General features: G+C 40.3%; 2 protein-coding genes across 2 annotated transcripts; one reads left to right on the top strand and one right to left on the bottom strand.

Moving 5' to 3' along the window:
* The first annotated feature begins 107 nt into the window (after positions 1-107).
* On the top strand, positions 108-9,739 carry nr1h4 (nuclear receptor subfamily 1, group H, member 4). The gene is made up of 11 exons (XM_061283288.1): positions 108-249; positions 1,534-1,569; positions 1,685-1,839; positions 4,156-4,530; positions 5,654-5,794; positions 6,207-6,340; positions 7,121-7,213; positions 7,374-7,473; positions 7,578-7,724; positions 9,206-9,319; positions 9,411-9,739. The coding sequence occupies exons 3-11, from the start codon at positions 1,743-1,745 to the stop codon at positions 9,647-9,649; spliced, it is 1,440 nt and encodes a 479-aa protein (XP_061139272.1). The 5' UTR covers positions 108-249; positions 1,534-1,569; positions 1,685-1,742; the 3' UTR covers positions 9,650-9,739.
* A 227-nt stretch (positions 9,740-9,966) lies between these two features.
* On the bottom strand, positions 9,967-12,745 carry c1qtnf13 (C1q and TNF related 13). Its single transcript, XM_061283289.1, has 2 exons — positions 12,629-12,745; positions 9,967-11,740 (listed from the first exon to the last, which is right to left on the bottom strand). The coding sequence occupies exons 1-2, from the start codon at positions 12,660-12,662 to the stop codon at positions 10,713-10,715; spliced, it is 1,062 nt and encodes a 353-aa protein (XP_061139273.1). The 5' UTR covers positions 12,663-12,745; the 3' UTR covers positions 9,967-10,712.
* Positions 12,746-13,439: the final 694 nt, after the last annotated feature.

Below are 13,439 nucleotides of genomic sequence, written 5' to 3'. Positions count from 1 at the left end.
AGAGAGGCTTTTTTTGGCAAGTGTGTTTCAGCGGGTTTGGGGGTGGTGGGGGATGAGGCCAGGGATGGACAGTTTAATTAATAACCACTATCCTTTTCTCCCTGACCTTAGCTGGTCGCACATGCTTTAACCGAAGCTCACACACAAGCATGGTGCATTAGAAAATATTAATGGGTGCTGTTTAATTAACAGTGTGGACATCTGAAAACGCAGAGATTCAAATAGTGGGACTCATTCAGCGAGGAGAAGGTAAGGACCAATCGCGCATGTTTCATGATGGTGAGCCCACGTGTGTCCAAAAGTGTGTGCTTGGTGGCGGATGAGGTGTCGAGCTGCTGTGTGGGCAGTGGGTTGCAGTAGGATCCCTTGGGAAATTATTTTAGTTAATCAAGTATTGTCACTGATGCCACATAAAGTCTATAGACAAACTCGAACACATTTGAATGCCGTAAAGGAATGAACTTTCAAACTTGCTGTGCTTTGCTGTGCTGGTGGTGTATGTTGACATTATGTTATGGCATGATTTGTTAAAATGAACATAAGAAGACTAAAGCTGGCTAGATTAAGAGTCAAAAGTCCTACTCTAGGATGCAAAGCAAAGGATTTTCACAATAATGACCAATTTGTTGCGTAAAAATCAGTGCAGTTTTCTTAGTGCATATGAATGCAAAACCCAAAAAAATAAACCAATGGCTCAATCAAAATGCATTTGGATATTTTATTCATCATACTGTACCAGTGCGAGGATGACATCCGAGTAATCCGACTGGACGCCTAGAGCTGATTGATAATTGATTTTTTGTGCGAAATTGTGGCTTGGATCATCCCGTAGAATTGTGCGATATTTCACAACCATTAAGAGGAAGTCATTGTCTACCCCTATCAAGGTGGGCTCATATTTTATTCATTAAGTTTGAGTACCTCTATCATGCAGTTGAGTTAAGGATGATAAGAAAGACTAAAAGTTTTCATTTCCTAAGAGGAGAACAATACACTGAGGACTACAGTTGTGACAAATAAATCACAGCATGTCATAGGAACTCCTGGGTTCCATAAATAATCTCTCATGTGGTGTCAGGAGAATTCTGATTGGAGTCTCAATATGTGCAAATATAATGCCTTGACATCACTGCTTTTTTTATTCTCATGGATATGAAAACAAGCAAGGGGAGAACGTGCGCTAACTTACCAGTTACCACACAGGGAAGCCGATGTTCAAACGAAGACCATCAGAACTGTGAGGCAGACCTACTAACCGCTGCTGCTATTAACAAACCCATTTATTTAGGTGATACCTCTAACAGAGTTGATAAAAATTGACAAAAACTGATATTAGCAAAGGCGGAGTCAACAGCTGTTGTGTGATAATACAAACAATATTGGTGCTTTAGATTGTGCAGGTAAAATTAGCAAAGTGTCCAGTTAGTCTCACAAAGCTAGAGTAAGAGAGGTTGTTAGGAAACCTCCAACATTGTACAGGCAATGGAGTAACACTTGTTTCTTTCATGACCTTCATCTGCCACCTCCCTGCAGACAGCTCAACATCGTGTGGGAGAGAACACTCGACAGGTTTGTTGATGTCCACACTCACGAGCTCCTACTTAATTACTTTTCAATGAATGTGTCACTGGCTGCAACAGGTAGACCCAGATGAGTGTTGAAGAGATCTTCGCTCTTGTTACAGTGGGAAACGGACACGGAAAACGTCCACGTGGCTCAGTTTCGCCTAACAAGCTTCCTTCATGAATGAGTGGGTGGGCCCCGACATTGATGTGGTGGGACCACTACAAATCCCACCCACAGATGAATTTTCCATCTCAGAGAACTCCCATTTATTTGGTAAGTCTGCTTGGCATGAGACACATATTTGCTAATATATAGGCAACTGATTTGGATTTCTCTTCATTCTTTTGTCACCTTTGTACCTCACACATGAACATAACATAATGAAGAAGAATGTATAGAAATAACCTCACACACACGCCAGTACACTGTGCTGTGTGTCTGTAAGGGGCGTGACCTAATGCGTGACATCCAAAGTTGTAGTCATGTTGGCCATAGTTCCGTGTTAGTGTCTGCTCCATTTTCCTTGAGATTGTTTCCATTTTCTGCTTGTGTGTTTGATTATTTGGCCATTCACTAAATGGCTAAAGCCCGTACCTTGCTGGGCCACGAGGATTTGCACACATAGAGAATATAAAACATTTCATTGGGGTTCCTAAAAGGTTGCAAACAGTTTTTATTGTTGCAAAAAATGCCTAAATTTTCTCTGCGACAAGAAAAACTCTTGAAGACTATTAAAGGTGTTGGCAAATTTCTGGCAAAGGTCTTTCTGACTATTTGCATCCTTGAATGAACCCTAACGAAAATACTAAGCTTCGTGCTCAGTGAGATTTAGACTTCAGAGTGCATCAGCGATTAGAATTGTTCATCACAAATGTGTATTGAATTCAATAAGGCTGGATGCACCAGCAGTATGTGAACCACCAAAGCCTTTTCATATCATCTATTTTTAATCCAACTACTGATCTGTTGGAATCAATTGGTGCGAGAACATCCATTCCAAAAAGCAGCTCACTATCATCCCCGGCTCCTCGTTCATTACTCATAACCAGTAACATGCCGCACAGTAGCCATTTGCATTGCCCTAATGTTCAGGCGACTTCGCATATTGTCATGCTACCTGTAAAGAAGAAAGGGAGTACTTAGTTAATGAGTAGCTCTGACAACCTTTGCGCCTCTTGGGATGTCTCGGGAACACGCCAAGTTGTTTGAAGCCTCTTGCTTCTGTTCTGAAAGAAGACGTAAACTTACAAAGAAACAAGCAGTGTGTCGCTGTAACAGTATGTACTATACTGTGAATGGTCCGTGTGTTCGGAATCTCCGATATGGCCCTCGTCAGAACCAAATCTTCAAGGGGTTAGTGCTGTATTGTATGTTTGACAAAATGCTATGCTTTTCTATGTAGTGTGTGATAATAGTTCACCTGACATGTGTTAATCGTACTTTTTTAGCATTTTTAATATCGTCACATCTTCAGTTTCCACAAAGCAGCGTGTTTGGAAATGTGTTACATGTCACTCCAGAGACATGGTGTGCTCTGTGAGAGTTTGTTGTTAATGATTTATGGCCTTACAGTATTTGGTGTGGATCTTACATAGTACTGCTTAGCTGGGAACGAGCTTGAAAGAATTAGATTAGATTCCACTACAGAGAAATCACAAGTTCAAATCGATTGTTATCAACTTTGAAATACTACTACTAGCCAGTCAGCTTCATTAAAACAGACGTGTAAATCCACCATTTTTAATAAGTGGAATGAAATAATTTAAGGCTGTATCAAAATTGAGGAACAATTTATTCTAATTGCACTAAAAATGGACTAATCTGTAATCTGTCATACAGAAATAATCAACATTCTTTTAGAAGAAATTATGTCACGTCATAAGCATTTAATTGTGTCCGATGGAGGGCATCATGCACCGGACACGGCGAAGTTATCAGTGGGAAAAGGGTATACACCATTTTGCCACATTCCTGACAAGAATTGCTGCCTGAGCTACAGTTGAACCTTCACCTAAAAAAAAAGGACATTTCACATCTCACCCAATAGGTTACTCTGAACCTACCTGACTGTGTTATTCCATTCACTTCAACAATGTCTATTCTGGCTCTAGATGGGCTCTCAAATTCTTTACTAGCATACATAAGAATCTTAAAACACAGTTGGAAGCATACAAATGTTTTTCATACCAGGTATACACAGAAGCAACTATACCACGGGTGTCAAACTCAAGGCCGGGGGCCAGATACGGCCCGCCACATCATTTGGTGTGGCCCGCCAAGACAAATTGTGCATCAAATTTGTGTGTCATTACTAGAATTGCAAATTGTCTTCACTTTTAATAATATCTTTTTTAAAATATTTGACCAGTTTTTACTCGTCTGATTTGAAAACGAGTTATTTGTCAATTTGTTTTGTAGCTTTTACTGTATATAATATGAGGCGCTCATATACTTATTTGGGTTGACAGTCATAATGGCCCTCCGAAAGAAGCTATGACTACAATGCGGCCTGTGAAAAAAATGAGTTTGACACCCCTGATCTATACAGTGACCCTGAGTTGTTTTCTCATGCTGTTCTTGTTCTTGTAGATATTCTGGCAGATCAGAGCAGTCCTCTGCTACAAGACCCTGACATGTTACCGTTCAGCAGCTACCCGGGCATGCAGTACACCAGCATGGAGCCAAGCGTGCCCACACCATATTACTGTAGTCAGAACTACTACCCCCAGTACACCGGAGAGGAATGGTACTCCCACACTGGCCTTTATGAACTAAGAAAAGGAACTTTGGAGGCCAGGTATGACGGTGATAGGGAGGAGGTCTCTGCTGGCACGCCTGCTGTGTGCAAGAGGGCCCGGCACATGTCACAGACTGGACGCATCAAAGGGGAGGAGCTATGTGTTGTCTGTGGAGACAAGGCGTCTGGCTACCACTATAATGCGCTCACCTGTGAGGGCTGCAAAGGTGAGAGTACATGACGTCCCCCTTCCAAAAAAAATTACAAAATACACACCATTTATTATCAAGTTTATCAAGGCTTTTTCTTTGCTTTTGATGCCTCTGGTGGGTGAGTTGTTGTCGTCAGGTGTGGACTGTCCAGACCTGTTTGGTAGCAAAACTGCTCGTAGGGGTTAGTTGACTTATTTTTGTGGTAGATGCTAAGGGTTTGGGTCTCCATTCAACGCAAGAGGTATGGATGAGTGTACAGGTAATTCCACTCGGTGATATTAAACAATGTTAGGAGTGCGGTATCAACATTGGACTAAGAAAAGGTTCAGGTCTCCCTCCTCTGCTCCCCGTGGTGTTAGGTTTCCTCTCGACTTTCTGCAGTACAATACAGGAGAAACATGAGCTATGTTGCATTATTGCCGGCCATTGTGCTAAATCTTCTGTCAGAATGTCCTGTTTCAAATTCATCCTTTGTGTGTGCTTGCGTATGTACTGTGCAAGGCTGAGTGCGCATGTGTGTTTGTGTTTGTGTGTGTTTAATAATAATATTCTCAGCAGTGGTGCAAGTGTTGCATATTGAAATCCAACATACAGTGTCGGGGAAAAGTGTTGCATATTGCGTATTTATTTTTTGCTCCTTATCCTGAGAAATAATGAAGAACATTAAAATGAATAAAGAAAAGAAAATAATCATGTTAGTAAAAGTAATTTGAGCAAATTGGTAGTTTCAAGACTGTGTCAAACTGGTATGTCACTTCTAATAAGTCTGTACCCAGAAGTAAATCTCAGCTTCAAGATTTATGAAGTAGGATCCATTTTTTGTAGACAAGTACATAGAAGTAGCTTTTGATTGACAGTTGTCAGTTGAGCGGGGAGTGGTTTCAACACTTGCAACAAGCAAATCTTCAGTGTTTGAGAGCAGACACAACGGCTTGATTTTTCATGATTTTGAAGCGTTGCTATAATGTTTAAATTCACCCATTAGAAATTGCCAGTGAGGTTCACACATTTTTCTTTGTGGTTAAATAAAGACTTCTACTTTACACTTTCAACCAATTAGGCTGTATCTTAAACTGTTTCCGAAGAATGAAGTGCATGCCTTCGTTACTTAACTCTGTCTTTTTCCCACCATATTAAGGTTTCTTCAGACGGAGCATTACAAAGAATGCGGTCTACAAGTGCAAAAGTGGAGGAAACTGTGAGATGGACATGTATATGCGCAGGAAATGCCAGGAATGTCGACTCAGGAAATGCAAGGAGATGGGCATGTTGGCAGAATGTGAGTATTCACTGTTTTATGTACCAAGCAATGGTAGGCAGGACTTAAATTGGGCTCGTAGTTCTCAAACTGGGGTCATCTGCGGGGTCACAAGCTGTAGCTTTAGGGCCCCTGAAAACTTTACCACAAAGTATTATGTATTCTTTTTGTCGAGAATGTAGTCTTTTTTTTTTTAGAGAATTAAATATATTTTCCAGAATGAGTGATGGAATATTATAAGAACAAAGTTTAAAAATCACTTAAAATCCCCTGTTAAACTTTTCCATCCACCAGTGATTCCACAGCAGTGAGTTGAGGTCTGTTTCTATACAAGTTTCAAAATAAAGGCCTCCTCTAAAATAGAGGCCATACTCTTAACACCAAAATGATTTTTGACCTTGAAGTGAAAAATTAAAATTTCATTTTCTGTCAGGCCTGCTTACTGAGATCCAGTGCAAATCGAAAAGGCTGCGGAAGAACACCAAAGCCTCCCCGGGACAGTTGACTGGAGATGAGACTGAGGGGGCAGACAACAAACAAGTCACATCAACCAGCAAACTGTCAAAGGTACTATTGTTTGCACAAATTCAATATTATCCCTTTTTATTAAATATATGTTGTAATAATGAAGGATGATGTACCAAAGGAGCTGTATCATGCTATTTTAAGATTTCCACGGTTAATTATAGGCATTTACGTAGATGATTATTCTGTTTATTACCTATAGCCCAATGGCGATTTATTTCTTCATGAAATTTGATTTCTTTTGTTGGCTGGAAGTAAGACACCTTTGTTCACTACAGGTTGGTAGACTCAAGGTGCATTCAATGACCATTCACAAAGTGGGACACCTCAAAAAACAAAACAAATTTAATGCACCAAACAGCCATGACTAGAACTTCAGTACACTGCAGGATATAGGTGGAAACATTTGGTAGTTTTCTGAATGCACCAAAATCGGAACAGCCACAGGGACAGCTGCTATGAGGAACCGGGCATTTGTTAACTCTCCAGGGGCGGTCTCAAGGGTGGTTCTTCATTTTATGTCACAGAGTGAGGACCTGGGTGTTTTCTTGGATAGGGCGGGGCTGGTGCTTAGAGAGGATGAATGAGCAGGAATGATCCAAAATGGATGAATGCAGGAAAACACCACTGGGAGGTGTTTTGGATGAGGAATTAGCATTTTAACATGGCTAAGAGTTCCAAATAAGGTGATTTAGCCTGATAGGGCTCCTTTAATTTGCACATGTTGCTTTTTGTAGCTTAGCAAAAAAAATAATAAATTCTAACACCATTCAAAATTGTAGTATACGAATGCATAGTTTTACTCGCCCTGTCGGTTTGCAGGAAAAAATGACTGAAGAGCAGCAGGCACTCATAAAGGCCATTTTAGACGCCTACAACAGACATCAAATTCCCCAAGAAGTCACCAAAAAGCTGGTATTGTGCTTTCATTTGCTCTTTCTTTTTATTCATAGAGTACGAAAATGTTTTGTTTTTTTTGCAATCAACCCAAGTACTCACTACTGTATAAATCCTTTTTTACTTTTTATTTTTACTGTCATTCTCATCTCAAATGATTGTTGTTTTCTCATACTAGCTACAAGAGGAGTACAGTGCTGAAGAAAATTTTCTCCTCTTGACAGAAATGGCAACAAGTCAAGTCCAAGTTCTGGTGGAGTTTACAAAAAATATCCCAGGTTTTATTCACTCCTTTACAAAACCTACAAAGATTTCTGTTTTACAAGAAAAAACAAAAGAGAAAGATGAATTGTGTTCTTTTGTTCCATGACGTTTCTCACAGGCTTTGTGTCCCTGGATCATGAAGATCAGATTGCTCTGCTTAAAGGTTCAGCAGTAGAAGCCATGTTTCTGCGCTCTGCTCAGGTGTTTAGCCGAAAGATGCCCAGTGGACACACTGAACTCTTGGAGGAAAGGATACGTAAAAGCGGTCAGTCCCTCCCACACAAGTAGTGTTATAGTCTGAATACCTTTTTTTCTTTTTTTTTCAATGATTTTCATTCAGGAATTTATAAAATACTAAATTGACCCCTCAACAAAAAAGACTTTTACAAATACTATCCTTCAACAAGCTATTAATGCATCTTGTTATTTGTGGCCGTTGGAGTCAGATGCTCCATGTGTATAATTCATCAGCTGAGACGTACATCTTGGTGACTTGTTGATCTCTCAGCCGGTTTTGGTTACAGTGGGACACATTTCCCTTCTGGGTTATGTTCCGTTTAGTTCTACGCATACGCCCGTGTGTGTGTGTGTGTGTGGGGGGGGGGGGGGGGGGGGTTCATTGCTGGCAAGTAAGAGTGAATATTGTAGGAAAGATTTATAGGGAAGTAACCTATTTAAATCATTCTCATGCTTTATGTCATAGGTGTCAAACTCAAGGCCCGCTTTTTGACCAGCTTTTACTCGTCTGATTTGAAAACGAGTTATTTGTCAGTTTGTTTTGTAGCTTTTACTGTATATAATATGAGATGCTCATACATTTATTTGGGTTGACAGTCATAATGGCCCTCCGAAAGAAGCTATGACTAAAAGGCGGCCCGCGAAAAAAAAGTTTGACACCCTTGCTTTATGTATAGACGAAAGTATGTTAAAATTCCATTCACACTGAAATACAAAGTTACCAAAAAAAAAAAAAAGAATACAATGTAGAGGCGTGACCACTCATTACGTGTGAGGTCACTTTGCTCCGAGTGATCAGTGAATACTGCTCTAAAGTCAAATGAAAGAAATTCGACTCTGTCCACTTGGTAGTTTGAATGGCAAATAAAATCGGACAGTTTGCATATTTGGATATTCTCTCTGAGCTCATGAGGGTTATTCTGGCTTTTTCGCAGATTTGAAAAACAGTCATAATTATGCTAATTGAAGACTTTAAATTGCTCAAAGGTGTATAGTTGTTTTTCTATATGTGCCCAGTGATTGGTTAGCAACCAGTCAAGGATTTCCACCTGCTTTTGCACAAAGCTTGTTATTTAGTCGATGTGTTAAGATTGACAGTTGACAGAATGATAGCTGATGATGAGCTGTGATTGGTGGTCAGCAGACATTCACACATAAAGGCCAGGGAAGAAGACCATAGAAGCAAAACGGTCGGAGGAGACTATTGTTCCTTATCCAAACATCTTGAGTGCTATTGTTCAAATTTCTCTTTTGGGCCCTGCTGGCATTTCTGAATGCTCGCTGATGTGTCCGAGCGGACAGACATTCCATTCTATACAGCTGCTTATTTGTGAGACTAAAACGAGCACAAAATTTAAATAAAGCTACATTTACAAGTAACTTTTAATAACTGTTTGAGCAAGATAGTAATATAGAAACGGGAACCATCCATCATTCATTTTTTTGCTTTGTTGCATTTATTTATTTATTTGTTTGTAAAGCTGCTTTCTTTGTGCTGTTGTCTTTCAGGCATTTCAGAGGAGTTCATCACACCAATGTTTAACTTTTACAAAAGTATTGGTGAACTCCACATGGTGCCGGAGGAGCAAGCCCTCCTCACAGCCATAACCATCTTGACACCAGGTAAGTGGCTGCTCGCTGATACACACGCAGCCTTCTTGTGTCACAAACGTGAACATTCAAGTATTTCACTATGTAATGAATCCTACTCTAGATCGGCCTTACGTAAAGGATCAACAGGCTGTCGAGAACCTGCAGGAACCTATGCTGGACGTACTGAGGAAGCTTTGCATTTTGCAGCATCCGCAGGATCCTCAGTACTTTGCACGGCTGCTTGGCCGGTTGACCGAGCTGAGAACACTCAACCACTATCATGCAGAAATGCTTATGTCGTGGAGAATGAACGATCATAAATTCACACCTCTACTCTGTGAGATCTGGGACGTGCAGTGAATAAACCTCACGCGATGTAACATGAACATTTTCAACTTAAAAGTCAACGTCCACAATGGTGCATATCAACTGGTATACAAGTTTTAAATAAACTCCTGTGAAACTGTTTTGCTTGATAGTACCTGATTACTCTCAACAAATACCGTTATATATTCTTATGTCTTCTGATCTATTTTTTTAACCATCTATTTCTATAGTTCCTCAATTAGGGCGAGATGAACCCAGTTTACCAACAAGAGGTGGGGTACACCGTGGACTGGCCGCCAGCCAATCACAGGGCACTTATTGACAAACCACACTCAGATCACATCTATGGACAGTTTAGAATCTTTATTTAAGCTAACGTGCATGCTTTTGTACTGTTGGAAAAAAATCTGGGTACCCTGAGGTAACACACGCAAGCACAAAGAGAATATATGCTACCCACATATTTTGGAATTTTGACATTCTCTTTCTATTTATTCAAATTTGATGGTATTTTAATTTCTGATGTGGTTATATGGTGAACTACCTACTACTTTTATTCAGCGGTAGGTTAGCTGCTGCAGAATATCTCTAGATGTATTTCTTGTAATAACTTAACCATTGTACTGTATATAGAAATGACATAGTAGGGTAAAATCTAATTTCTTACAGCTGATCAGTCCAGCTACATATACTGTACAGTCAAGAAATCAAATCAAATAACTTGTGGAATTCTCATGTGTTTATTCTTACATTGAATACACATAATTAAAAATATCACTATTGAAATGATATTACAGTAATTTCACATGTTCAACCAGCTCACAAGATAACTATACAAAATGTACATGATTGGCGTCATGCCCCTTACGCACCGTTTTATTTTAGAGCTCCATGTACGTAGCATTTTTATAAGAACATGGATAACTGTGTTACAGCACCACCTCGTGGAGATATTTGCTTATAGCTCAAACAATGCAATTACCTTTGGTTAGTTCTTAAATGAAATATTGCAAATAAAATAAAATAGCAAAACTCTTTTTGTTTGACTACTTGACTATTTGCTAATAAAAGTAAAAAAGCATTTACAGTTCTGTGCTCATTTATGTGTGTATGTGAGTGAGTTGGCCTCGGGATACACCAGGAAGCCTGAGAAGGTGGTGTACCTCCCCTGGTTGCTGTATACAGCGTAGCGATTATCCTGCTGACTGTACAGCCACACAGTGTCGCCCTTGTGAAGGGAAAGCATCAAACTCTGACTCTGCATCTCCCGTCTCTTGGACGTATCGTCGTCAAACACCATGGCCTGTACCGCGCCCTCCCCGGTCATCAGCTTCACAGAAAGAGCCTTCCGAGGGTGTTTACCCACTGTGAATGCAAAATAGTAAGCCCCGGGGAAGCGGCAGGTGAACCTGCCCGAGGATTTATTGAAATGGCCCCCGATGTTGACGAATTCGACGTCAAAGGTCAGAGGTGACTTGTGCTGCTGCTTGCGACGCTGGCCTATAAACGTGGATGTCCGTGCAACAGAGAAGGCTGATCTGGGCTGCTCAAATGGCTGACGTCTGACCTGAGGGGGACAGTCTGGGTGAGGCATCAGGTGGTTGCTGATGTAGCTGCTTGGAGAGGTGTCGGGATAGACGAGGTAACCAGAGAAGCTGACGTAAGGGCCGGCATTGCTGTACAAAGCATACTGAGAATTCTGCTGCAACATTAACCACACTGTGTCCATTTCCTCCAATGCGATCATTATGCTTTGACTTTGAACTTTTCTGCCCTTCTTGCGGTAGTCATCATAAGCCATGGCCTGCACCTCCCGCCCGTTTTTCACCAAAATGACGGAGAGCATTTTGTTTGGGAATTTCCCCATCGAGAAGGAGAAGTAGTACACTCCTGGGAGGCGGCAACGAAAGTAACCAGTGTCTGGATTGAAGTCCCTTCCGATGTTGACCAAGAGCTTGTTAAAGGTCACGACACTCTGCTTGCCCCCCAGTATGCTGCTGCTACGCGTCGCAGAGAAAGCTGAGCGCGGACTTGTTGTCACTGGAGGGGCACGCTGGGGGGAGCTTGGGCCACAGGTGCTCACTATCAGTAAAGCTGCAAGATAAAATCGGGGGGGCCATTCACCTGTAGAGGGAAAGACAAAGCGCAGGTCAAAGAATCAGCCCACTGTGATTGAGTGTGTCAGATTGAGTATCGGCAGCGCAAGTTCATGTCAATTATAAGAAGCAACATGGCCAACTGAATTGGTGTGAGCAGTTGCCCCTTTATACTGTGGCTGATACTGTCTGTGCTCTCTGTGAACACATGGGACTCAATTAAGTTCTGCATCATCTGCTCCTGTGTGAGGTGAACAATAGACATCTTTGGAAGAGTTTGGTGAGGTGGGTTGGAATGGAATGACTGCTATTTGCTAAGTATAACAAATGAAACTTTTTTTTTTTACATGAAATGCTCATTGTACTGTTTATATTTTTTTTATTGTTTAATGTGACATAAATTCCCAACGAGTTTCAAGACACAATATTTGAGAAAATTAAATCTGTTGTGCAAATTTTGACAGAGGATCAAAATGTATCGAAAAAGAAGTACAATTATAATTATTACATAGCAAAAGCAGAAATATTTTGACCCTATGACATCACCTAACACAAGTAGTAATTTAAACTTAGACTTGATGAGCGGGTTACAAAAATACTAGGAGTCAAATAATCTTTACGTCTATAAAGAGAAAAAAAAAGAAAAAATACCATGCAAAATGATCAACAAAGTAACATTTTCTTAATGCTAGACTCAACAAAGTCAATAATGGATTGAATTGAGCGTTCACCTGTCGTCTAATTACGCCACAATAATTAAACATGTATCATTGTCATCCTACCAAAAAAATACAGTTCAACATTCTAACCATTTTTTACGAGATAGAATTTTGTCCATCTCTGTTAAAGCAATCCATCTGCCACGTCAGGTTATTATGGTCCATGGCAAAATTCTTAATAAAAATACAACACTCACCTGTTGACCAATGTAGAGTATGAATTCCAACCATCTTCCTAAAGGGAACAAAAAAGACGGAGATCCAAAGAAGTGATCGTTGCTCAACTTCAAATGCCCCAATAAGTTCGCATAACGGGCCTGAAGTGCAAACGGCCGATCCTTTTGTCTCCATGCATTTATGAAGAGGAGGAGCTTCACACCATCCTCCAATGTTTAGCCTCCAGAGCATAAAAAAGGTCAAATTCAAGGACTATCTTACGTGCCCTTATTTGGCTGAAAGTGTAATTCAACCTTTGTTTTGTCTAAAAGAAAACAAACTGTGATAGAGCGGGCCCATAGAAAGACTAGCCAAGGCACACATTTCACTTGAAATTTTATTTCCTTGCTTTGGTTTCTTTAAACTGTGCTTTTACATTATTAGGCACCCTTATTAATAAGATTACATTTATTTACATTCATTTTGTTTTCATTTCTCTAAATAAATGACATATTGACATCTACATTATAAGGAAATCAAAGTATCAGGCAATCAATCTTTCATCACTGTCATTTCAGATTGTAATAACTGGGACGGCTGGTAATGATTCATACAGACATGCAGGCTTAATACAGTCAGTAACAGCTCATAAAATATCGCCTACCTCGATTCAGAAATTGGGACACAGCAATATATGAGTGTGTGTGTGTGTTTTGTGTGTTTGCGCGTGCATGTGTGTGCGTTCCTGTAGGATATGATTTAAAAAAGATTAAAACAAAGGACATCTTCACTTTAATTATACAGTGATCCCTCGCTACTTCGCATTTTGTTTATCGCGGCTTCACTACATCG

Source organism: Syngnathus typhle, linkage group LG7 (assembly GCF_033458585.1).
Source record: "Syngnathus typhle isolate RoL2023-S1 ecotype Sweden linkage group LG7, RoL_Styp_1.0, whole genome shotgun sequence".
Classification (NCBI taxonomy): Eukaryota; Metazoa; Chordata; class Actinopteri; order Syngnathiformes; family Syngnathidae; genus Syngnathus; species Syngnathus typhle.
The sequence above is the reverse complement of the archived record's forward strand: the minus strand, read 5'-3'. Positions and strand labels throughout refer to the sequence as shown.